Source organism: Manis pentadactyla, chromosome 16, assembly GCF_030020395.1.
Source record: "Manis pentadactyla isolate mManPen7 chromosome 16, mManPen7.hap1, whole genome shotgun sequence".
Classification (NCBI taxonomy): Eukaryota; Metazoa; Chordata; class Mammalia; order Pholidota; family Manidae; genus Manis; species Manis pentadactyla.
Window position 1 is genome coordinate 31,058,669 of NC_080034.1, and position 27,145 is coordinate 31,085,813.

Consider the following 27,145-nt stretch of genomic DNA (forward strand, 5'->3'; position numbering starts at 1 on the left):
CCCCCCACACCATGTGTACTAATCATAGTAACCCTCAATCCCCTTCTCTCTTCCCCCCCACCCGGCCTCCACCACCCCTCCTCTTTGGTAACCGCCAATTTCTTCTTGGAGTTTGTGAGTCTGCTGCTGTTTTGTTCCTTCAGTTTTGCTTTGTTGTTATTCTCCACAAATGAGGGAAATCATTTGGTACTTGTCTTTCTCCACCTGGCTTATTTCACTGCGTTTCATACCCTCTAGCTCCATCCATGTTGTTGCAAATGGTAGGATTTGTTTCTTTCTTATGGCTGAATAGTATTCCATTGTGTATATGTACCACATCTTTATCCATTCATCTACTGATGGACACTTAAGTTGCTTCCATATCTTGGCTATTGTAAATAGTGCTGCAATAAACATAGAGGTACATCTGTCTTTTTGAATCTGAGAACTTGTATTCTTTGGGTAAATTCCTAGGAGTGGAACTCCTGGGTCAAATGGTATTTCTATTTTTAGTTTTTTGAGGAACCTCCATATTGCTTTCCACATAGTTTACATTCCCACCAGCAGTGTAGGAGGGTTCCCCTTTCTCTGCATCCTTGCCAGCATTTGTTGTTCTTAGTCTTTTTGATGCTGGCCATCCTAACTGGTGTGAGGTGATATCTCATTGTGGTTTTAATTTGCATTTCCCTGATAATTAGCCATGTGGGGCATCTTTTCATGTGCCTGCAGGCCATCTGAATTTCTTCTTTGGAGAATTGTCTATTCATATCCTCTGCCCATTTTTTAATAGGGTTATTTGCTTTTTGGGTTTTGAGGCATGTGAGTTCTTTATATATTTTGGATGTTAACCCCTTGTCAGATATGTCATTTAAAAATATATTCTCCCATACTGTAGGATGCTTTTTTGTTCTGCTGATGGTGTCCTTTCCTGTACAGAAGCTTTTTAGCTTGATGTAGTCCCATTTGTTCATTTTTGCTTTTGTTTCCCTTTCCTGAGGAAATATGTTCAGGAAAAAGTTGCCCATGTTTATATTCAAGAGATTTTTGCCTGTGTTTTCTTCTAAGAGTTTTATAGTTTCATGACTTACATTCAGGTCTTTGATCCATTTAGAGTTTACTTTTGTGTACGGGGTTAGACAATAATTCAGTTTCATTCTCTTGCATATAGCTATCCAGTTTTGCCAACCCCAGTTGTTGAAGAGGCTGTCATTTCCCCATTGTATGTCCATGGCTCCCTTATCATATATTAATTGACCATATATGCTTGGGTTTATATCTGGGCTCTAGTCTGTCCATTGGTCTATGGGTTTGTTCTTGTGCCAGTACCAAATTGTCTTGATTACTGTGGCTTTGTACTAGACCTTGAAGTTGGGGAGCATAATCCCCCCAGCTTTATTCTTCCTTCTCTGGATTGCTTTGGCTATTCAGGGTCTTTTGTGGTTCCATATGTATTTTAGAACTATTTGCTCTAGTTCGTTGAAGAATGCTGTCAGTGTTTTGATAGGGAATGCATTGAATCTATGATTGCTTTAGGCAGGATGGCCATTTTGACAATATTTTCCTACCCATGAGCACAGGATGTGTTTCCATTTATTGCTATCTTCTTTAATCTCTCTCATGAGTGTCTTGTAGTTTTCAGGGTATAGATTTTCACTTCCTTGGTTAGGTTTATTTCTAGGTATTTTATCCTTTTTGATGCAATTGTGAATGGAATTGTTTTCCTGATTTCTGTTTCTGCTAGTTCATCGTTAGTGTGTAGAAATGCAACAGATTTCCGTGTATTAATTTTGTATCCTGCAACTTTGCTGAATTCAGATATTAGATCTAGTAGTTTTGGAGTGGATTCTTTAGGATTTTTTATGTACAATATCATGTCATCTCAAATAGTGACAGTTTACCTTCTTTACCAATCTGGATGCCTTTTATTTCTTTGTGTTGTCTTATTGCCATGGCTGGGACCTTCAGTACTATGTTGAATAAAAGTGGTAAGAATGGGCATCCTTGTCTTGCTCCATATCTTAGAGGAAAAGCTTTCAGCTTTTGCTGTTAAGTATAATTTTGGTTGTGATGTTGTCATATGTGGCCTTTATTATGTTGTGGTACTTACTCTCTATACCAATTCTGTTGAGAGTTTTTATCATGAATGGATGTTGAATTTTGTCCAATGCTTTTTCAGCATCTGTTGAGATGATTATGTGATTTTTGTCCTTTTTGTTGATGTGGTATATTATGTTGATTGATTTTCAAATACTGTACCATCCTTGCATCCCTGGAATAAATCCCACTTGGTCATGATGGATGATCTTTCTGATGTATTTTTGAATTCAGTTTGCCAATATTTTGTTGAGGATTTTGCATTCTATGTTCATCAGGGATATTGGTCCATAATTTTATTTCTTTCATCGTATCTTTGTCTAATGCTTTTTTCTTGGCATTGGAGAAATGAAGAAATGGTAGCTGCCCTGAAGTGACCTACCTTCTGGTTGAGAATACAAGATTTATAAATTAAAAGTACTAATAATTGGTAGATTTAATAAGTGTCCATCCTATAAATGCAGTAGTTGCTCAGAGTGGAACTTCGTAAGTACATAAGCCTTGAACCTAGAATTGAAGAAATAATAAGCTTCTATAGATGGTAAATTCCTTGAAGTCAGGGACTGTGAATTTTTTCCAGGGCCAACCAAATACCTAATGGTTAGTCAGAGTATTTACTGAACAAGTGAACAAACAGAAGAGAGCATAGAGGCCCTTCCTAGAGGGGAGCAGTATGAGCAAAGGCAAGAGGGCAAGAGTATTTTTAGCATTTGGGAGGCAACAATGAGTAATTTAGTTTATCTTCATTGGAAGGAGCATATGGAAATACTCAGAAATTGTTGGGAAGGAACAATAGGGGCCAGGTAGTAAAAAAGTCTTAAATGTAAAGCAGAGAGTAGTCAGGTGCTGAGGGCAATTTTGAAGCAGTTATTATTGGAAAAGATAAGATTGGGTGGAAATTATATTCCATTGTGAAGGACAAATGTTTAAGAAATGGAGTGTCTGGCTTGATGTGGGTTTATAGCTAGCAGAGAGAAAGAAGGAATCCTTGATGAGGCAAAGCTTTTCATTCTTGGGTAAGTGGGAAACCGATTGTGTCACTCATAGAAATGGAGAGAATGGGTTTTGTGTTTTTGTTTGTTTTTAATAGGAAAAACTTTGTATTTGCTTGTCTTTATTTAGGGTTTTTGGGTACTGCTTTGTAAAGAAAGACATAGTGTTCTCTGTGAGCCAAAAGACCTTTTTTAAGCTGCCTACCATCTTACTCTGTTTACTCTCATTAACTTCCTACCTGTTCAGTTTATATAATTCTATACACTTTTTCTTTGCTCACCTTTTGTTAGCTTGCTCTCTCTGGTTCTTAAAACAGCAGTTGTTTGTATATCCCAGTGCCTTCCATTTTCCACACTTGAGTGACCTAGCGAAACTAAATTGCTACCAAGTTGGCTTTCAGGATGCATTTCAGAATCTTGTAGTGGACGTGTTAATGGAATGAACATTTCTTTAAACTAGCTGAAACTTCCCTTCCATGCTCAATGTGTATTCGTCATCTTTCCATCTATTTATCCACCTATCCAAAATGTATTATTAAGCCTTTGCCACCCTGGGAGATACCAAATAAGTGTAAGACACAGAAACCATGTAGTAAGCTGTGTTCTCCAATGTGAGGATTGCCCCTCTGATGGTGGGTAGGGACTCAGATTGCAGATTTTAGTGGTGGTTTGGTCTTAGGATGGTACATCTCCCCAAGAATCACCACCATGTCTTTTCTTTCCCTTGCCACCATCTCCTCATTTTTGCTGTTACCATTTTTCCTTCCTATCTTGAATATAGTCAAGTATTAGAAAAGTTGAAGGTAGGAAGTACAGAATTTGAATCCTGGATCAACTGTTTTTCTAACTGTGTTTTTTAGAAAGTTATCTAATATTGCTGAGCCTCAGGATCCTTGTATATGAAATGAGACTAGTAGTATCTGGCTCTTTTAGGCCTAAAGAAGTTGTAAAGAAAAATACTTGTTATTTGGTGAACCTTACTAATGACTATTGCAATCATTATTGCGTAACCATTGTTTACATTTTCTCAATAACATGGGAGCCTTCTTACACAGTATTCAATGTGATGATAGAGTGAGATAAGTATGAGGGTAAAAGGAATGAAGCAGATAATTACAAAATTGAGAATCATAGGGTCAGATATCTGAAGGACATGGAAGACCCAAGAATGCTCCATACTACAGAGAAACTCATGAAAACCTAAGACAGGACCCATTTCCATTAGTTGCCCACTTTGAGATCTTTCTAGATGTACAAGCACGTTTCAATATTTTTAGCTATTCAAATATGTGGACATTGGACTTTAAAACCCTGTTTGTTGATATGCCAGTGGACCTGCTAATATGTTCGACATATTTCTGTAGTTCTGTGCTTATTTTGGCATCACTAGCAGTGTTTTGTCAAGAGGGCAGAATTCTACAATAACTTTTTAGGAGACACTGCCAAGACAGTTTTAAAATCAGACACTGAATTGTCTGGGGAAGGTTACTAAATAGGGTTTTACAAATGAACTGTCAGCCCATTCTTCATCACTTGGCCCGTTCTAGAGTATAGAAGTCTGGCTACTATTTCTTACATTTTCCTTACACCCATGCTATGGTAATCTTGTTCATTTCTGCATTATTTGAGCCCAAATTCTCACCTGTAATTGTGGCAGATATAAAATAATTCTTACTCACAATGGGAACTAGTGAGAGAGAAGCCTTCATAAATTTTTCATGGGCAAATTTTTTATTTTTATTTTGGTATCATTAATCTACAATTACACGAGGAGCATTATGTTTACTAGACTCCCTCCATCACCAAGTCCCCCCCAGATACCCCTCATGGGCAAATTTTTGCACTTTCTTTTGAATATCAAACTGGAGTTACTTTCCAAACTCTTACATTGTTAAAGTATGGAAGAACCCTTGGAGCAATGTTGCATGTCACTGCTTAAGCATTTATCACCTATTACAATTCTTAGATTATTAATCATTTTCTCAACTATGAGAATTAATGAGGGAACATTTTATGCTCAGTAAACAAAAATTTACTTCCCTAAACATAGATCTAAATTTTTCATTAACTAGAATACAAGTCGAAGGCAACTGTACAACCCCACACCCAAAAAGGAGGGCAGATAAGGAGCTAGAAATACCACAAGATCTTCAGTCACAAAAGAATAAAACATTGAATTATGTTTATTCTAGCATTTTAAGAAATCAAAATAGTCGATCATTTGAGTTATTTGAGATTTTATGATGTGCCAACCTTATTTTGACGGGTTTCTTTGCCTAAAGCATATTATTGCTTTGTATATCACAGGTGGACTCTCAGTAAATATCTAAATTAATTTGTAATGGATGAAGTAGTTGTTGTCAAAACTGCTATTTCATGGAAGCTGGTGTCTGCAAACAACACAGTCCTCATAATAACCATGAGTTTCCAGTTGAAATACTAACTCCTTCCGAATATGTAATTTTGTTGGGATCCATCAAAAACGGCATCCTTACTGTGCTTGTTTTCTCTCTTTGAAGAAGCACACCATGTGTGTGAATTGTCTAGAAAGACAGCTCTTTTTAAACATTTGACTTTTTTGCCTGCACATACCCAGTTTTGTTTATATTGGGACCGAGGCATTTACCAGTACATACATGTATAGCTAGAAAAGTGGGACAGTCCTGTAAAGTGTCCTGCAAAGGACCCAAAAGTGAGGAAGAGTAGGTGAAGTGAGTATCCCAGAATTTCAAAAGATAATCAACTCTGCTTAATGCAAAGCCATCCAGTTTAACCATCAAAGTGAAAGAGCTCACCTAAGATTAGAAATCAAGACTGGTGGCTAACATGATTAAAAAGCTTCTCAGGAAAGATTTGGGATCAAGTTCTTAGTTTTTCTCTATATCAAGAGCCCTGGGTAAGGAGTGGTAGGTAGACAGTGGACAGACTTTGCCTTAAGGAGTGAGGTTGGGAAGCCAGATAAACAACTGAGGGCTGTGGGCAATGAGGCGTTCTTTGACAGAGAAAGTCAATGTGCAGTGGGACGGTCAGGAAAAGCCTTGTGGAAGTGGTAGGACCAAGCTGGGCTGTGTATCATTTTTATGGGGGAGACAGATAGTGTTTCAAAGAATTGAATGTTCTCAGGACTTTTGAGGAAATGGTGAATAGACCAGTCTGTGTTGTTTGCATGCAAAGGAAGGGTATGATACAACATTGTAAGTTAATTTGGGGTCAGATTGTGTGGAATACTTCTGAAGGTCTGGCTAAGGAACTTGGACTTTGTCGTATGGGTGGTGGCAAGCTGTTACAGTTGGTAGTTGTGGGGTTTTTTCCTTTTTATATTTTTAATTTGGAGCAATTCAAGTATGGATTTAGAAGCTCAAGAAAGCTAATCATCAAGGGAAATGGTTAGTTTTCTTAAAAAATAATAGCAGTGCTTTTTATAGTCATAATATAGGTAGGTTATCTTATTTGGAGGTGCCTGTCTGTAGCTTTTGGGCTGGAGGTGGGTTCCCCTTTCTGGGCAAGTTCACTCTGGATTCAGTGAGACTTAATAACACCAATGGAGTTGTGGGAAAAAGGGTTTATACCAAGCTTTGTTCTCGCGGTGGCAGGTCAAGCCCTAGAGTCCTATCTGCCTCTGGCAAGTCTGCATGCAGCAAGTCCATCTCCATCTCTGCCTGTGCTCCAGGCTCTCTCTCTGCTCCAGGTTCTGTGTCAAGCACTGGGCAGAGCTCTTTATATAGCAACACAGGCAATAGTGGCTTATTGCCAACCTGTGTGCAAGCATGCACCTGCACAGTAGGCCAAGTGCATGTGCACAGTTGGCAAGTAGATTAGGGTCAGATGAGAATCCTGGCCATGGAACTTCTATTTTCCCTACACTCATACTTTCAAGTTCAGCCAGTCTATAAAAGTAGCACCAGTGTATAACAATCTCCTGGCTAGCAGGCACTAGTGCTTCATAATGCTTGCAAAAATTTGAATTATTTGCAAATCTGTTCTGTTTACTCCACTATTCTCTCTCTTTCTACCATTAACTTACTATTTATTTGAATATTTGCAAAAGGATAAGCCAACATGGAATTTCTGTAGAGGTTAAAGTAGACACTGGATAACCAAGACAAACTTTCCCAAGGTTTAGAGAGCTGTGATCACTGCAGGATTTATGGGTGTTGCTGTGAACTTAGCTATATCCACTACTATAGCAATCCTAGACAATACCTAGAAGAGACAGCTTTGCAGGTCATTTTTACCAGATCATGGAACAGATAAACCGTGGAAGAATTAAACTGTTTCAGAGAAGAAATAGAATTATATAATCTTGTTACAAAAACAGAGGACAATAGGAGAGAATAAAAGACCAATCACACTTCTGAATATGGATGTGAAAATTCTAAATAAAATATTAGCAAACTGAATGTATCATTGTATTAGGGGAAAAAAAGGCATTGTGACCAAATAGGTTTTTTTATTATTGTACGCAAGGATGGTTTAACATTAGAAAATCCATCATTGATATAATCCAATTATTACTTTTTATGGACAAGTGGTCATATGATTTTCTTAATAGGCTCAGAAGAAAACATTAGGTAGAATTTAATAGTAGTCTGATTAAAATTCTCTTTACCAAGTTAGAAATAAAAGGGAAGTTCCTTAACTCAAAGTGAACCAAAAACTACTATGATAGATGTCACAGTGGTAAAACTGTGGACCCATTCTCTCTGAAATTAGGAACACTGCACAGTGTCCACTATGAACTTACTGTTCAGCAATGAACTGGAGTTCTTGGTGAATGCCAGAGACAAGAAAAAGAAAAATATACAAATAGAAAAGAGAGGCAAAGCTGTCTGTATTTGAAGATTTGGTTATCCAGAGAAAACTTAAGAGACTCCATACTGTATAAGGGCTAGTAATAGAATTCTGCAAGGTTGCTGAATGTCAGACCAGCAACCTTGTGGTTGAACCTATGAAATTAGCATGTTTGTAGGTCAAAATGGTCAAATATCAGTAGTTTCATATGATTCAACCCAATATAAAAATGAGTCACATTCCTGGACACTAGAAATAGCCATTTAGCAAATGTATGTTTTTAGAAATACCCATTAACATCAGCCACAAAAACATAATAAAGTACCTAGGAAATACCTAAACAAGAAGTATGTAAATCTTTTGGAGGAAACATACTGAAGGATGTGACTGAACAGAGATACCATGTTCATGGATGGGAAGACTCACTATCATAAAGAGGTTGATTTTCTCCAAATAACTTTTTTTAATTCGGTGCAATACCAATCCAAATTTCAGAAGGATTGTTTTGATAATTTTAAAAGCTCATTCTAAATTTCATACAGTAAAGAGGCAAAGATGGCTAAGGCAACTTTGAAAAAAAGAATTAGAGGGGGCCAGTGTAAGGTAACAAGATTTGCAGAGTTTATCTCTGTAGTAGAACAGTGTGGTCAAGGTAAAGGGCTAATCAATAGTTCAGCTGAATAGAATAGAAAAAAGAAATCCAGATGTATTAACAACCTAAATGTAAAACTTTAAAACATTTATAAGAAACTGTAAGAGAATATCTTTATTACATTGAGTTAAGAAAGGATTTAATAAAATATAAAATCATAAATTGCATGTGATTGCATTGACTGTAAATCTTATCCACAACAAAAGATACCTCAAACAGAAGATAAGCTGCAGACTGAGAGGATATTTACAACACATGTAACCAGCAGAGGCCTTGTATCCAGAATATATAGATAACCCTGATCATTTAATAAGAAAAGGACAACCCAATAAAAAAAAATACGCAAAGGTTAGTTGATCTCCTGAAATATGTAATGCCTATTATTTTGTTTCTACCAATATTGGATGGATTTCTTTTGATAGCACCTTCAAAGCAGTTTAGTTCTTATTAGTTCTGGTAAGTTCTTGTGTGAGTGGTAGGTATAGTGATGATGTATATCTTTTGATAAAATGGCTGCAGCTGATTTAGGTGGTTTGCTAGCATTTTATTTACCTTCGGCTATAGGCTGTTAGCGACCATTAACTTAAAAATAACAAATTGATGTTTACTGAGAAGTCAGGCTCAGACAACACATGTTCATAAATGAAAGGTTTACCTTTAGAATAATTACTTTTTTACTTACGCATATTAAAAGGTATATTTCATGAATTACATATATTCCTTGTTTCATTTTACCTCACTGCTGTTATAACTTGATGAGTATGTACAGTGCGCAGCATAGCTACCACAGGCCACGTGGGAGAGATGCTGGAAAAAATTATGAAAGTAGAGAGGTTTATTTTTTGTGTTCTCATAGATTTTCCTAGGGGCCTCACTCCTTGGGTCCATTGCCATACAGGCACAAGTCAAACTTCTGTGGGGTCTCAGGCAGCAATTCCTACTTTCCTCTCCTGCTATAATTTCTTCTGCATTGCATTTACCTCTGCAGTGTCCTGTCCCTCGGAGCTCTGCTTTCTGTTTCCTGCTATGGTAAATTAATATGCACCTAGTTATTAGCAATTGATTGGCTTTGTGTGTTTCCATTAGAAGAGTATTTTTGCCTTTAAGGAGGATGTCAATGTCTTAATCCAAATGGTGGGACTTGCTGGCAGGCCAGGAGGGTTACTATCTTTTAAATAGGAGCAGAGGTGGCTGGGATTGTGGGATTTAAGCTGCATGAAATTCATTGCCTGAGTGTGCACTGGCCCTCTTTTCTCTTGTGTCTGCTCACTATAGTTGAGTTCCCAGAAGTACTTCTGCTTTATTCTTATACAAGAGATGAGGGTTCATGCACAGTTCACGTCTTTGAAATGCCTTCTATGCCTTATTTGAAAGAAGGTCCCTTTTACATTTTCGCCACGCAGCACATTCTGTTGGACCTGTAAGTATTCAGTGGGCATACCCCATTGGAGAGCGAGCTGAGGCTGATTTTTGCTTCTTTAATTCAGTTGCATTTTATGGTGTTATACGTTTGTTTCTGACATCTTAATTGGACTTTTAAAGACCTAAGAAAAATAGATAATATTAGAAATACCCTTTAATTTGCTTTGGAAATATAGTGGTGTTTCTCATTTTTAATATGAAAGTGTGCTCTATTTTCTTGTTTAAGAATATTTTATTATGAATGCGTTATTAGAAGAAACTATCTGGGTAAATTCAAGACCAGATAGTCAGTTACCGTAAGCTGCTAGATTAGCCAGCCTAACTAACTTTAGGCCCTGCGGAGGCAAAACTAACAGTTTTCAGGGATGGGTGACAAGGGGTACAAATCAGCCAGTACTTTGTTTAGAGCCAGTCGCTTTCAGAGTGCAGTTACATGGCCCTCTCACTTGGGCCTTCCTCAGAACAACTCTTTGAAGTAGGTATGATTGCTCCCCAACTTTACAGACTGAGAAACCAAGACTTATAGTGTACCTTTTGTACTTGGAATGGTGTGGCGGAGGGGTCCTCCACCATTAGGCTCATTATCTTCACTGTCTCTAACACACACACACTCTTACCACCCGTGCTCCTTCAGAGAGGTTGGTTGGGTGTTAAGAGATATACTTGGCTAAGCAGTAAACTGGAATCATGTTAGGAGCTCTTCCGCGAAGGAAAGGAATATCTCTTGAGAGTTGAGAAAGAAGAGTCTGCCCATGGAATTCACTTCTATGGGAAATTTTCAGCTGTGGCCCCTGGGGAAGTAGAGTAGAAATTACCTTGGTACCTTGGCTGATATGAAATTTCAAGTGATTGGCACTTGGCCATCTGAGGCTTTGCTGTATTGCCACTCTGCAATAAGCTGAACATGGCTGCACTTTGCTCGTTGTAAGTTTATGGAAAGGTGGGGGCGCGGGGTTCCTTTTGCAATGATGAGTGCTGCTAGGATAGAATTCCTTAGGTTCTCTATACACCATAAATCTCATCACACTTCCCATCTCGAAAACTTATTTCCTAATGAACCATAAGTTATGTGTGCTCTGTGCTTATCTTCAGGCATCTTGCTGATGTCTGAAATGTTAAAACTGTTGAAATAGTCTCCTCAGCGCCATATCTTTTTTAAAAAGAGATGACACATGATGTTTTTTCTCCTGAAAGGCACAAAGGTTGATAACTGAGTCTCCACCCCCAGTTTGCCACCACAGGGCATCTGGTATTACCAGTTTATTTAATCTCTTAATTGCATATAAGAGAGAAATTAGATGTGTATAATTTTTTAACAGTCATGATGGTATATTATATATACCATTGTGCTCCTTTTCTTTTTGCATACTGTATTTTAAATCGTTGTACACACAGGACCTGCCTGTTTTAAAAAACAAAGCAAAAAACAACTGGTGGTTTCCATTGCATGGCCAATTTGTAATTTATTTTACCTAATCTCTATTAAAGTGCCTGAGTGTCTCTAGCTTCCAGCGTTCTCCTTTTGTATGTATGTAACAAATACCCCCTTTATATATGGTCGTTTATCTTTGGACATTTGTTTTCTTTGCTCTTGAAATAAAGAGCTTTCCAGTTGTGTCTCCATTCATGCAAAATATGATGGGCCTCTGTCCTGAAAGATGTGCTTTGGTGCATTGTTGAGAAAAGCACAGGATTAAATATAGTGCTATCATTTTAAGAAATAGGAAATCAGGAAGATGGGGTTCCCATTCCTTAAAAAGCTGCAGAAATAACCAACACTGTCATTGAATCCTGATGATCCTTTTTGTAAATTCTGGTCAGATTTATTTTCTATTCACAGAAATTGTTCCTTTTTTTTCTCTGCAGGCAGTTCCTAACGTATACATGTGTCTTCCATACAAATGGCCATGTGTAGAAAGCCCTCTTCAGGCCATGTGGGGAAAGTGGAAGGAGGGAGATTCCCAATTTCACTGCCTGGACTGCAGCTGGGAAAGCAATTCTTAGCATATCAAATTGAAACTTTGAATTAATTTTCTCAGAATAATATATTTGGTAGTTAGCTTCCAAAGTGGTAGCACTAGCATTCTAGTACTATAGTGTAGATACCTGATGGGCTCAGTAGGCTTTTTGACTGGACCAAGTGCTATTCATAACATTGTTTCTTCAAGAAAACATATTTCAAAGTCTCATCTGGAAAACAGCTGTTGATCCATGTTTGTGAATATTGTATTGGATCTTTGTGGCCCAGTTTTGTTTTGCCAAACATCACGTGGACTGAGAGTAACCTTTATCTCACTAGGGTCGGAGAAACACAAAAATATTTGGAATTTCAAAAATAAAATGTTATGCTACTGTTTGCCGAGAGTGCCCTGAGACTTAAAAAGGTCTCCTTGCCATGTGGATGATCAGAGTTGGTGAGGAAGGAGCAGAATTGTGAAAACATTGGGGGTTTTTCTTTCCTAATAAAGGAGGAAGTTGCAGAGAGAAAAGATTAGACTAAGCAAGAACATTTCAACAGACTGACTAAAGTGGCTTTCTGTCCCTAAAAGACAGAGAAACTCAATAAATTTTTGTGGGCAAAAATCTGGGGACGTTACTGAAAGATACTTGCTGGTGGGGGAGGGCTGGTTTGGTGTGTGTATGTGGGTGCTTCAGAGAAGTTGCCGCCCAATTCTAAAGGGTATATTTGAGCTCTACAGGACCACACAGGCAATCTCAGGGACTAACACTGCTGAGAAAAACTGCACTGCTTTGATTTGGTGTGTTAATCGGGTAGGGAGCATGCATTTCTAAGTGAAACTAGGTGTGATAGGAATGAAAGGTGTCTTCATAACTTGTCTAATTGGTGATAGGTTTGTGTCTCAAAGTTTTCGTTTGCTGTCAGAGAATATGTTACTTGCTTTTTTGTCTTAAAAATTTTTGTAGAACTTTTTTTTTCACAACAATAAAGAAACTGCATTTTGTTTAACAACATTTTCTGTGTTATTTTTTCTTTTCCTTTCGGGTATTCCAAGATGCCTTCTTTTATCATGTCCTTTCTTTTTAGGGAACTTCTTTTGGTTCTTTCAGAGTAGGTCTGCCTGTGACAGATTCTCTTAGTTTTCCTGCACCTGAGAATGTACTAACTGCCTTTTAATTCCTGAAGGACATTTTTGTTGGATACAGGATTCCGATATGACAGTTCTTTTCTTTCAGTACTTGAGAAATGCTGTACCTTTTGTGGAACTTTTTAAGCATACACAAAAATAAAGAGTGCAGTATAATAAACTCCAAGTGCCTATCAACCAGTTTCAGCAATTATGAAAGTTTTGATAATCTTGTTTTATTTATCTTCCTGCCACTTATTTCCCTCTAGAATCTTTTAAAGCAAATTTTATACATTGTAAGATTTCACCTATAGTACTTAAGTTATATATCTAATATATAAAGACTAAACAAAAATACAACTACAGTACTCTTGTCACATCAAACTGATAATTATTTAATGTTATCATAGTACTTAGTCTGTGTTTAAATTTCTCCAACTGGGGAAGGAGCCTGGAGGGAAGAATGTAAAGCCTTGAAGGAACTTTTGAAGGTGATGGTTGTGTTATTTTGGTTGTGGCGATTTCACAAGTGTATACCATGTCAACAGTTATCAAATTGTACACTTTAGATATGTGCAGTTTATGTCAAATATACCTCAGTGAACTTGTAAAAAATACAGTGGGATAGCTAGAAACAGACAGAATTTTAAAACATTTTTTCCCATTACCTGAAAATATCTTTATATAGCTGCATTTGGTTGATATGTCTCTAGGGTTTTTATAATCTGTAGCAGATCCATCCACCCATCCACCCCTGTTTTTCTTCATGTCACTTATTTGCTAAAGACTCCAGATCATTGATCCTCTAGCATTTGTCATACTCTGGTGATTTGGGTAATTGCAGCCTTATGGTAGCATATCTCCCATAACTTGGTAGTTAGAGTCAAAGGCTTCTCTGTACTCAGGTTCAATTCTTTTAGCGAATGTACTTGATAGGCAAAGCTGCTATGAACCTTTTATTACATCATATCAAGAAGCCTATAATGTCTGGTTGTGCTGCTTTTTGTGTAAAGTTGGTCAGTGGAGCAGATGCTGTCGGCTTATCCGTCCATTATAAAATTACCTGTCAGCTTCCACCTACTAGTTTAAGGAGCTGCTGCCTGGATCCATTATTTCATTAGGGGCAAATTGTTCTTTGGGTGTGTCTGTGTAATTTTTAAAATCTGCATTGAAATGTAATTTACATACAGTAAACTGAACATATTTAAAAGGCACAATTCAAGAAGTTTTGGGGTGTGTGTATATATATATATATATATATATACACAAACCTTGACATATATATATATTTTTGGTGACTAACTGCTTAGCTGCTATAAAGAACACAGTGTTTTAGAGGCATACTACAGGGACAAACTGATTCCTGTTGTCGGATTTTTGAAAGGTAAAACCTGATTATCTCAGTGTCAGTGATAGAGTTTTTACATGTAGCAGTGAAGTAGAAGAGGGAGACTTTAGTTTGGACTTTGCCTCAACACTCCCTTGTCAGGGAGATCATGTAAAACACCCCAGGTTGGAGCCCATAAGCCCCTCTGATATGGAGGCAGCATAAACTACTAAACTCTGAAGTAATCCCACAAAATCCTTATGTAGCCAACCTGGTTGTCCTCCATTCCTGGCTGCCACTTCTCTGCACAGAGTCACAGGTGACATTTCTGAGAGCGTGTATGTGTGCTCTCACAGTGTAGTCAGAACTTCTCTGAATTTAATATGAGCAGTCTTCTTTGACCACCTTGCACCCAGTCTACTATCTTCCTAGAAAAGGGGTTAAGTTTTGGGCACAGACCTCTTTGGCAAGAGAAGCCTTGAAGGCCAGCTAGCTTTGCTGTGTTCCACAGATGGCATCTCCTTATCCACTATCCATCATCTTTGGTATCTTGATCACCAGGAGGTCTGGATGAAACAGTGAATATAGCTTGGTACTTGGTCTTTGCTGCTACCAAACAAAGAAAAAAAACACAAAACATGTTCAGAAGCATTATCTTGCAAATATCATTAATATAGTGTACTATTAATGTATCAGAATGTGAAAATACAACTTGAGACAGTCCCTGCATGAAGTGGTAAGATTTTATATTCGAAAGTATTTGTGGGACTCTGAATATATTAAAAAGTATTGAGTTGTATGCTTTAAATGAGTGAATCTTATGGTATGTAAATTATGTATGGTTTTTTAAAAGTACATGTGAAAACTAAAATACATTATTTTGTATAGAAATGATACTTGACATTCAGGATGAAACAGATGAAGCTACCGAGAAGAGAGCTGAGGACAGAACCTAAAGGAAAGTCTACATTTCAAGGAAGAGAGACACATGAAAACAGAGAAGCTGTGATTGCAAACGTAGGGAAAAAAAACAGACAATAGTAGCCTAAAATGCAGGCTGTTGAACTCAGCTATAAGGAGATTGCTAATGACCTTTGAGAAAATAGGTTCCATGAAATGAATGTATCAAGAAGTGAGTTGTGAGGAAGATGAAGTTGTACATTACTCTTGCCAGAAATAAAATAGGCAGGAGGAATACCTAAAAATAGTGTCAAGGAAGGGCAACCTTGTGTCTGTCTGTCTTTCTCGACAGGAAAGACTTAGGCATATATGTAGCTAGAGAGGAAGGAGGCAAATGAAAGGGAGCAGAGACTGGAGGTACAGAGGGCTTAGACCCAATTCTGGCTCTTACTATGGTTGGAGAAGCTGGTGTTGGGTACAGAGAAAAGCATTGGTTCTGTGCTGGTTGTTCTTTCTTTGTCATTTCCCTGTTTGGTAGCAGGCATGGCCCACTTCCCTGGGCAAACCACGGTTATGTGCCAGGCCCAACTCCCTAGATGAACTCTACTTCTTTTTCATTGAAGAAAGTAGATCCTAATGCAAGTGAGAGAGGCATAATCATGCGGGCATAACTTTAAAGCTGTTGTAACTCCTGATTAGACAAAGTCATTCTTGAACATCAGCACTTGATTACTGATGCTGGATGAGTGTTGCACACCTCCCAAGGCCCCAGCACGCTAGCACCCCAGCACAAGCTCCATCGTCTCTGGCCGAGAGCCCCTGCTTAAGTAGCCATTCCTGCTCCCTGGTCAGAGAGCTGAAGAACACATGTAGTCTGAGCTTCAGGACCCCTCTTAGAGAACTCAGCCTCTCCAGGAGTCTCTGGACCACCCTCTGATCTATAGGGTTTCACTCCATCCATCCCCCACCCCCCACAAGAGGGACAGTGGTAATGAAGGGGAAGAAGAAAGTGCAGCGGCTCGTGAGGACCCCCCACCCATTCAGCCATTCCTCACACAGACACTGCCTTGAGCAAAGGACTTCTGAACAGTTTCTTTCCCTAACCTCACCCTTCTCAGTCTGTGACTCTACATTGTTTTCATTATTTTTTATTTATTATTTTTGGTTTTTATTTTAGCCATAATATAAAAAGTCAAAAGGCTGGTTTCATCGTACTTACAATCTAGCCTTTTAAAGCTCTGCATAGTACTCTAAAATATAGCATTCTTCCCTTTTGGGTTAACTATATCTACATGTGGTTTCTACCTTGTTTTTAAAAAATGTTTTACTTAATTGTATATTGATGTTAATTTTCCCATATCTCTTGGACATAAAATGTTAGTTGAGAATAAATTTCATTTTTAACACATTATTTGTAAAAACGTATTCACTGTGTCTCTTCAAGCAGCCATTGCATGCCCTGTGGTAATGAATTTAGGGTACATTTAGTAAGTTGAAGGGTTAAAATACCCTGCGCTGCCGCATATGGCAGTGAGCAGAATCGCAGATGTTGATGATACCACGTAATTAGTATTCTTTTATGTAAATGAAGGCTGTCAGCATGTTACCATAGTGTCTCTTCTCTCTGAAGCTGGAATTTATGCCACTTGGTCTCACCAAGACCAGGCAGGATTATTCCACTGTCTTTAGTTAAGAACTGAGAAGAAATCAATACAATGAGAGAGAGAAGAAATGGAAATCTGCCCAAAGTAGATTTTGTTTTTGTTTTTTTTTCTATTTTGTTTTTGTTGATTTTCTCCTCAGTTTCTGGTGATTTCTGGAGATGCAGTTATGCATTTGAGATCAGCTAAGAAATTGCCTATTTGAGAATAATTGGAATAGTCCAATTAAAAGGCAAATAATGCTTTCAAGCTATAGATTTTTGAAAGATGATTGTAATGTTCAGTTGTCTCTTATACAGAGACTTTTAAAAAAAATGGTGTGAAAAATCCAGAAGTTTCTCATCAGAACAAAAGGCAAAAATTGAGAAGAATTCATTACCTTCTTTTAATTTAATTTCTACTTATATTAACTATCCTGTAATGCTTTTAAATATTGGATTATGGTTTTAGCTTCAGCTGATTAAGATTTTAGAAATAAAACTATGGTAATAAAGCAAAAGCTAATATTTTGTTATATTTACTTTCCCCATATGCATATATATCCAGGGTGTGCAGAACATTTACTTAAAGTTGCTGATCTACTGAATGATGGAGAACTGTTAAGGCACATCATGTTCCTTCCCAGTTACACGACATGTTTATCTCGTTTGGATATTGGGTTCATGTCACACTGGATGATGTATGTTTTAAGTGAAAATGTTAGGATCGTTATGACCTTTGGGAATTAGGAAGGAAAAGGTATACATGTCAAAAAAATGTAAAATAGAATTCCTCTTTATGCCTGTGGGTGTTAGGCCTTGTTCTTAAGCGGTCAGAGTGTGCATGAGAGGTAAGTTAAACACATTGTCCTTCTTGAACTGAATATACTTCAGATTGTGCTCTCCTTATTTGTAGTTTGTGTATTGGTTAAGGTGGCTTTTTTCTTTGTGTCACTTTTGGGTGATTTCCATTTCATGATCAGATACGTTTTTCCTCTAGAGAAGCTACTCTGCCTAGCTTAAATCAGTGTGCTGAGGTGCAAAGTAGCCCTGTGTTTTCCTGAATGGATTTACTACACCATATGGTAGGTTAGTGAGTCACCACAACAGATTTGTAATGGGAAAAGGGCTGTGCAGGAAAGGACGTGCGTGATCAGCAGATTTATAGATCAGAAAATGAAATTGGAAGAAAGAATTTCCAGAGTGCCCTTTCCATTTGACAGACCTCCATGGAAAGGGTGTGGAATGGTTTTTTGGTGTTTTTCTATTTTGGTTTTTGGTTGTTCCAGCATATTTTTTCTAGCCCAGGAGTTGACTACATAAAGCACCAGTGTTCAGGGTGTTATGTTGCTATATTCCTATTCACAAAAAGATTCTCTTTGTAGAATTTGAAGCTGTGCTGTGTTTCATGTGATAAGATCTCAGTAGGAGCAATTAAATTCCTGAGGATACATCAAAGCCCCTGTTGGCTAACATGGGGATTTGCCAGATTTTGAGTAGAAGAAGGGGCAATTCAGGTATGATTGAGTGAGTACTGAATCTCTCAGAGGAAAGAAAACAAAAAGAAAATCTGAGTGAGCTAAAGATAGTATGTCCTGTTGGTATATTGAAGTCTGTGATAACTATACTTCAGGCACTAGCCACATGTGGCTATTTACAGTAATTAAAATGAAATAAAAGTAAAAGTTCAGTCCCTCAGTCTTACTAGCCACATTTCAAATACTCAGCAGGCATGTTTCTGGTTAGTACAACATTGGACAGTGCAGACAAAGAATGTTTGCAGAAACTTCTACTGGACAATGTTGGTCTAGTGGAAGATTTTGAGAAATAAGTCTTTCCTTGATTTCTATAAGTTCTTCACCCCTATATAATTTACCAGTTGAGTACAGTGGCTCTAATCGTTTAATGTACAAATCAATCATCTGTAGAACTTGTTTAAAATGGAAATGTTAGTCCGACTCCAGACTATGATCTGTCAGGTTTGGAGTTGTGACCAGTTATCTGTACATATGACATATCCTAGGGAATTCTGATTCTGGTAGGTGGTTCAGGAACTACATTTTGAAAAATATATTAGTGAGAAATTTGGGGATTGCCCATCTCTTGATTTTCCCTTCTTCATTCTTTCATTATTTTGTGTCCCCAGTAAATTACTGTAAGCATCACATGCACCCAACTTGAACTCTTGATTGGCAATAAGCAGCAAAAAGAAAATTCATTTATTTATTATTTTGATAAATATTATTTCAATATTATTAAGACATTGTCATCTTAATGTCTGTGTGGTTTAATTTGGCTGTGCCCTACAATAAGTAAACAGAAATGGTTATTTCAGTACTGTGTGGGAGAGTAATTCTGACAAAATACCTTTGACCACTAAGAGTTGAACATCTTTATAAAGGATTAAAAAAAAAAAGGAAAGGAAGAAAGAAATTAACATATGACCTTCTTTTTGAAGATGATTAGTCTTTCCTTTGTATGATTTCAGGCTTTCTTATATGGGTACATGGCCTATGCCATCTGTAATGGGCAGTCAGAAATGGGAAGGATCTCTGATTTGGTCCTGTGGTATATCTATAGGTTTTGCAATCAATAGGAACAGGCCAAAAAGGACATCTGGAAAACCAAGTAAAGGAACTACTCAGAGCTCATTGGATTTAGAACTTCTCTGGGTGTGGAACCTCATAATCACGGAACTGCATTTGCTCACAGAAATGAAAGTGGAGAAAAAAATAGAGGTGAAGGAAGTTCACTTTATAAGAGCAACTATCTTTAAGGAATTGCAAATATTGGTATTGGGGAAAAAAAAACAAACTTCTTAAGGTCCCAAAGAATAAAAAGTTCTCTTTTAAAATAGTTGCCTAGCCTCTTTCCCTTGAAGAAATTTCCCATTAGGCTTCTTTAGTGAAAAGTGTTGAAGAAGCAATGTTAGGAAGACCAAAAAATAAAAAAAAATTTAAACTGAGTATGTTATCACCGTTTTAAAAAACATTTTCACATATATCATCCAGAAGATTTGCTGTTTCTCTTTTGTCTTGGTAGCCTGGTTAAATACTGTAATACCGGTAGCCAGTAGACTTTTGTTCTTAGAGTTAGATCTAATTCTTTACTTACCTATCCTTTCAGTAAAGAAGTTAACAGTTTTCCTACCCTTTTTCCAAGATGTAAATGTTCTTTTAAAAAAGACACCTACCTTGTCTTAGTTCCTCATGGTTGCTGTAACAAAAATAGCATATAAGGTAGTTTATAAACAATAAACACTCATTTCTCACAGTTCAGGGGTCAGGAAGTTCAAGATTATGGCACCAGATTGCGTGTCTGGTAAGGACTTCCTGGTACATAGCCATATGGCTCACTCTGTGGTGTGTCCTCAAATGTCAGAAGGAGTGAAGGAGCTCTTTTATAAGGGTACTAATCCTGTTCCTGAGGACTCATTCAATGCGGGTCTGCCCATTCGGGACCCAGGCACCTCCCAAAGGCTCTACCTCCTAACCCCACCTACCTGAGAGGTTAAAATATTAGCATATGAATTGGGGGGGAAGCAAAAAACTCAGACCACAGTGGACAGATAAAATGTTATTGACCATCTACCTTCTTAGCCAGGTTTTTTGAACTCAAGAAAATAAAAATTATCCTTTGTACTGTAGAGGTCTTTTATTTTATCCTGTTACCTCTGCTTCTAAATACACTGAAAGCCACCTAAGATTACCTTTTTATTTGAGGGTCTTCATCTCTTCTTCTGGCACTTGAAACACTATCTATGTCTCTCCTCCTCTTCTCTCCCCTGTCCCTTTCTGCATACAACCAGGATTTTGGTCAGTATGAGATACAGAGGCTTTCACTCCTAAAACAGCTCAGTTCAGGAATGGTTCAGAATACAGGTGTTTTTCCCCTCATGGCTGGTTGGGTGCAATACGAAATAAGGGTAGTGACATTTCCTACGGAACAGAAATCAGCCTCACATAAAAATCAGATATTCCAGAATTAAAACAGGCTTAGAAAAATTAATGCTTCAAATTGGTGCTAAGCTCCCCCTCCACCCCATAGTATTTTATGATTCATCCCTTTCAAGGAGTTTGTCTTTCTGTAATTCTCAGTCTATACCAAATTTGCTTTTCTTTTTTTAACTTGCAAAGGAACCAATTTTGAATGAAACTAATGAGGATTGAGTTGAAAATTCCAGTTGCAAAACTTTCTGTAGGAAAATATTTTGCTGAAAGGTCTTTTTTTCTCTCACTCTCCTTGGGCCTCTGTCGTGTAGGTTGAAAGAGTGGAGACTTCTCTAAGACATGGATAGATGCAAACATGTAGGGCGGTTGCGACTGGCCCAGGACCACTCCATCCTGAACCCACAGAAGTGGTGCTGCAGGGAGTGCACCACCACTGAGTCGGTGTGGGCCTGTCTCAAGTGCTCCCACGTGGCCTGCGGCCGGTACATCGAGGATCACGCCACGAAACACTTCGAAGAGACGGGACACCCATTAGCCATGGAGGTCCGGGATCTCTACGTGTTCTGTTACTTGTGCAAGGACTACGTGCTCAATGATAACCCCGAGGGGGACCTGAAGCTGCTGAGAAGCTCCCTCTTGGCTGTCAGGGGCCAGGAGCAGGACCCACTGGTGAGGCGCGGGAGGACGCTGCGGTCCATGGCCTCCGGCGAGGACACGGTCCCGCCGCAGCGCGCCCCTCAGGGACAGCCGCAGATGCTCACGGCTCTGTGGTACCGGCGCCAGCGCCTGCTGGCCAAGACGCTGCGGCTCTGGTTCGAGAAGAGCTCCCGGGGCCGGGCCAAGCTGGAGCAGCGGCGGCAGGAGGAGGCGCTGGCGCGCAAGAAGGAGCAGGCGCGGCAGCGGCGGCGCGAAGTGAAGCGGCGGCTGCTGGAGGAGCTGGCCAGCGCCCCTCCGCGCAAGAGCGCGCGGCTGCTGCTGCACGCGCCCCGCGCCGCGGCCCCGCGGCCCGCCTTGCCGCGCCCGCCCGCCGGGGGCCGCCTCACGCCGCGCCGCGCGCCCGCCATGGCGCCGGGCGTCACGGGCCTGCGCAACCTGGGCAACACCTGCTACATGAACTCCATCCTCCAGGTGCTCAGCCACCTGCAGAAGTTCCGCGAGTGTTTTCTGAACCTCGACCCTTCCAAAACGGAACAACTGTTTCCCAAAGCCACCAACGGGAAGGCCCCGCTCTCGGGCAGGCCGGCCAGCAGCTCGGCCACCGAGCTGGCGGCGAGGAGCGACCGGGCCAAGTCGTGCGAGCGGGAGGGCCTCTACCTGAACGGCGGGGCCTCCATCAGCAGGAGCCTAGAACTCATCCAGAACAAGGAGCCGAGCTCGAAGCACATTTCCCTCTGCCATGAACTGCACACCCTCTTCCGAGTCATGTGGTCCGGGAAGTGGGCCCTGGTGTCACCCTTCGCCATGCTCCACTCGGTGTGGAGCGTGATCCCTGCCTTCCGTGGCTACGACCAGCAGGATGCGCAGGAATTTCTCTGTGAACTGTTGCACAAAGTTCAGCAGGAACTCGAGTCTGAGGGGACCACGCGCCGGATCCTCATCCCCTTCTCCCAGAGGAAGCTCACCAAACAGGTCTTAAAGGTGGTGAATACCATATTTCATGGGCAGCTACTCAGTCAGGTAGGTGTGTACCCACCCTAATGCTGACTGCGCATCCCTTTGGAGGGAGGCTTCTGTGTTGGAGTTGAGCTTCCTGTGAGTGCCTGCCTAGGTTGTTGGGCTGACTAGGGTAGCCAACATTTTCTCTACTTAGGCATGATTGAGGTGGCCAGTGTACCTTCCATTGTACTGTACTTGTGATGGCCTTGCTGGTGAACTTGCCTCTGTGTCTTTCTGGGCAGATTTTTAGTTTAACTTGCCATGTCACTTCATATTCAGTGAATGTCTTAAACTTTTACTGATGATATGGGTGATGTAAGAGTCTTAAAGTCGTCATGATTAAGTACCCATTGTTGGCATGCCATCCTTTGATCAGCGTTTGGAAATTGAATTGTTTGCCTATAACTCTGGTTTCATGATAGTTTGAAAGAGCAGTCTTCCTTCCAAGGCATTCTTTACGTACAAGGCATGGAGGTGGCTAGGAGGATGTGAAAGGCTTAAGCAAGCCTTCTCGTGTTCCCCATTACCTTTTGTTTTCTGGAATTTTGGCCATGTAGGAACATAAGGGAAGACTCGTAGATAAGGCTTTGTGAGAATATGCAGAAGAATTTTTAAAAAGGTGGGCACCTAAAGACATTTTCAGTTAACCTCAACACTATGCCAATAGAGTTTTGTGTCTTGGTATGTAGAGTGTTAAAAGAATGATGAGTGAGATGGGAAGAGAAAGTTTATTTAGGCTTTTGTTTTTTAGCATATAGAAGGGTAGTATTTATCAGCACTTCTCCTATCTCCTAAGGGTCCATAGGAAGAAAGGTGCATCTGCGAAGGTTATAGTGGGAGTGGAGGTCTAATCATAAGGTACTTTGAGGTTCCTCTGACACAGGGATCTGCATAGGGGGATATTGCAACAAACAAGGGCAAAAAGAGAGAGGCAAGTTGGATGGGATGGGAGGAGTGTGAAGATGAGAGAAGCAGGCAGGAACTGCAAATCTCCATCTCAGACTGATTCCTGAGTAACTCTACAATAATGTCCAGATGTACTCCTGCAGCACTAAAGGGCAGAGCTTGCTTTGGGAGAGAAGAAGGAAAGGAGTGGGCAACAGTCTCAGTGCTGGTGGTTCCCCAGTTCCTGCTGGCGTCAAAGTTAGAAACATATACCACAAGTACTATGGTCGAATTCTCTTAAAGTTATGTTTATTATTTTAGTATTGCAATCAAGTATCTTTTGAAAACTCTGTACTTAGTTTTGGTTATGTGTCTTACATAAAGGAAGGAAAAATGTATGTGGGAAGCATGGAAGTTATATAACCTGTAACTCAATCTCTTCATTCTAGGTCACATGTGTATCATGCAATTACAAATCCAATACCATTGAGCCCTTTTGGGATCTGTCCCTGGAATTCCCTGAACGCTATCACTGCATAGAAAAGGGCTTTATCCCTTTGAACCAGACAGAGTGCCTGCTCACTGAGATGTTGGCCAAGTTCACAGAGACAGAGGCTCTGGAAGGGAGAATCTACGCTTGTGACCAGTGTAACAGTGAGTGCTGGGGGTGCATGACAGGGGGAGCATGCAACTGGAATATCAGATTAAGGTGCTTCTTTTGCCTATTAGTCAAAAATAGCACTGATGATACTGAGTGATTCAAACTCATCTTTTAAAGATTTTTTTTTCTTCCATTTTCCTGAAAATAAGTATGTGGGCATTTTATACTGAAAGCAAAACCTAAGAGTTGGACCCCTTTGACTCCTGTTGTCAAGGAGGTTGCCATTAGTTGTTATCCTGGGAGGTGTTTGAAAGTATGGATCCTGAAATAGGGACCCTAAGAATGTGAGCACTTGGCTTCTTAGTGCTCCAGGGGTCCTGCTTAAATTCATGAATATAGAGTCTGACAGTGGTTCAGTCTAAATTCAGGTGGCATAGCCTGTTTGAGGGCTGTGATATCAAGAAAAGTGTGAATATTTTATAACACAAATTTTATACTGAATTTGTAGATTTAAAGTTTGTCAGAGGTGAAGCTAAAAGACTGGTACGACACAGAGAAAGCAAGGAGAAAGCCAGTCCTAAAGTGCATTGCTCAGTGGTAGCTTCATAGTTATTTTCTGTATTTGTTGTTCCTTCACATGCCTGAAAAGTCCACATCTTAGAGGGGGTCATAAGGAAGTATTTCCCTATCACAGCCGTAATTTTAAAGTGGAACTCTTTCCCTGTGGTTATGTGGGCATTTTACGCAGTGCCCCTCTGTCTTGGCACACTAACAAATGTTTTTGCGGACCTGGCGTGTACAGAGGAAATGCAGAGCAAATACTTGGATGCTCATGTTTGGGTGTTTTCCATATAAAGATTTGGAAACTATAATTTCCAAACTGTAGAGATCTAGAAATTAATTTGCAGCTATATAATAGTTTGGACTGCAAGTTTTGGGAACAACAATTTTATGGTAGCCCTTAATATATTTGCATATAGCTTTTTAAAATAGTAAATTGTGGGAAACCTGTTCTCGCTGAAGATTCAGGACAGAAATCAAAAGTCATTCTTGATATTACTTGGCCATTTTAAAACAAAATTTGAAATGCTGTACTTAACTGTAGACTCACCTGTCCTGTTTCATATTGAAATATAACTTAAATTTTCATATTAGAGCAGTATCTGTTTGGTATTTTAGAATAGTGATTCATAAAGCTTTTTACTTATAAGGAAGAAGCTAAGTGCTCACATTCTTAGGGTCCCCGTTTCAGGATCCATACTTTCAAATGCCTCCCAAGATAACAACTAACATCAGTCACAGCAGGAGTCAAAGGGGGCCTGACTTGTAGGTTTTGCTTTTAATATAAAATTTTAAAATAGTGTTCATGAAGATTTTTACTTATAAGGAACAGATGGATGCTTTAACTCCATCATTCTCAGACATGATAGATGAGGCAAGGAATACTTTTATTTTTGCAAGAAATGGTTTTTCTAGTTGCCAGATTTGCCAGTTTACCAGGATTTCTCTAGGCCAGTTCAAATAATAACAGGGAAGGAAAGCTGTGGTGAAGGGATGAGATGCATTGATCTGTGCTTGTGAAGTTTCAAAACTATCAGTCTTCCACCTCTGTGCGGCCAGCTTAATCAAATGGAGACAGAACTGATCGGTCTCAGTTGAATCAGTAATTCCTCTTTCTTTGTGAATTTCGTTTCAGAGAACAAAGCCGGATTCTATATTGTCTTCATCTTAGCTCACATACTCCCTCTGCTGAGAGTGGCAGTCACTGCTAGGGAGCTGCAATAATTTTCAAAAACCTGCTGGTGAATAGGAATGTAAAATAAAGCCGGGCACCTCTTTGAATTCCCTTTCTATTCATGCCCCCACATATTGTGACTGCCAGTCCCAATAAAAGCTTCTATGACACACTCATTCTGCTGCTATCTATCATGAGAAGCAACAGTTCCACATCCTGTTGTCACAAAGCTCCATGATACATCATCTCTGGCTGTGATTTGCTACCTTTCATGAGTGGTATACAGGACTTGGAATCAGATGCCAAGCTCTTCAGACACTGAGAGGGATATGAACAGCTCAAAGATAATTAGCAGGCACCACAGTAGGCCCCTAATTTTATATTCACATCCATTCACCAGTTTAATTAATATAATGACAGCAGTCATCAGTAAATGGTTACAGAGAAGGCTTCTGATAGAAATTATGAAAACTTTATTTCCATTGTTTATTTGCTGTAATTTAGAAAAGCATTTCCCCCACAATTCAGTAGCTTTAGAAACAAAAGCTTCTCAGCATTGGTTCTGCTTTGGACTGTGTGAATTTGGTCAGCCTGTTAGCCTTGTCCTGCAGGTCCAGCAGTGTGCTTTTATCCAAGAAACATGAATCATAAACTAGGTACAGCATAAAAATATAAAACGAGCAAAGTTTTTTTCCTAAATATTTGTATGTACCACAAGCAAACCATGCTGGAAAAAAAACATTTAAAAACTCTGCCCTCTAGTAATGTGTCCTTTTACCCTTTTCCTGAGCCTGAAATACATGCATTAATTCCCACTTTACAGGTGAGGAAACTGAGGTTCAGAATTCTGGATAATTTGTCCAATAGCATACAACTAGCTATGAGCAGGAAACAGAGTTAGGCCTACCTGATGAAAAGAAAAAGCTGAAGTTACATTATGTGCATCATACTTCAAGTTATAAACCCCTATACAAAGACACAGAACCCGAATATATACATCTACTTCATGTGCATGTTGTTGCATGTGAAGTAATCATATGTTCACTATATTCCATTAATAAATCCCTGATACCAGGAGTATATCATCCTCAACTATACCAATTTTTAGAAGTTGCAAATATTTGAAAGTGGATGCATTAGGATTAGGTTTGGTTGTCTGTAAGTCAACTCAAATAACAGTGACTTAAAACAAGAGGTTAAGTTTTTTCTGTAATATGAAAGAAGTCTGAAAGACATTCAGAGTCTGGCTCAGTGGCTGCATGGTCCCTGGGGACCCACACTTTCCATCTTTCAGCTTTACTATCCTACTTCAAGGCTTCCATCCTCAAGGTTACTTCCTGGTCCAAGGGGAATTCGAGCAGCTGCAAACTGTGGGAGGGACAAAGGATGCAGCCATGCCACACAGTCATTCCACTCATCTCTGCCAGAATGTCCAT

At 39.4% G+C, this 27,145-nt stretch overlaps 1 protein-coding gene across 14 annotated transcripts in view; it reads left to right on the forward strand.

The window, feature by feature from the left end:
* USP49 (ubiquitin specific peptidase 49) overlaps positions 1 to 27,145 on the forward strand; it is an 83,049-nt gene that overhangs the window by 51,943 nt on the left and 3,961 nt on the right. For all 14 annotated transcript variants that reach the window (XM_057494000.1, XM_057493993.1, XM_057493992.1 and 11 more), the window contains 2 exons: positions 21,144 to 22,509; positions 23,823 to 24,027. In XM_057494000.1, coding sequence (XP_057349983.1) covers positions 21,172 to 22,509; positions 23,823 to 24,027 — 1,543 coding nt within the window. In that variant the 5' untranslated portion in view covers positions 21,144 to 21,171. The remainder of the gene's footprint in view (positions 1 to 21,143; positions 22,510 to 23,822; positions 24,028 to 27,145) is intronic.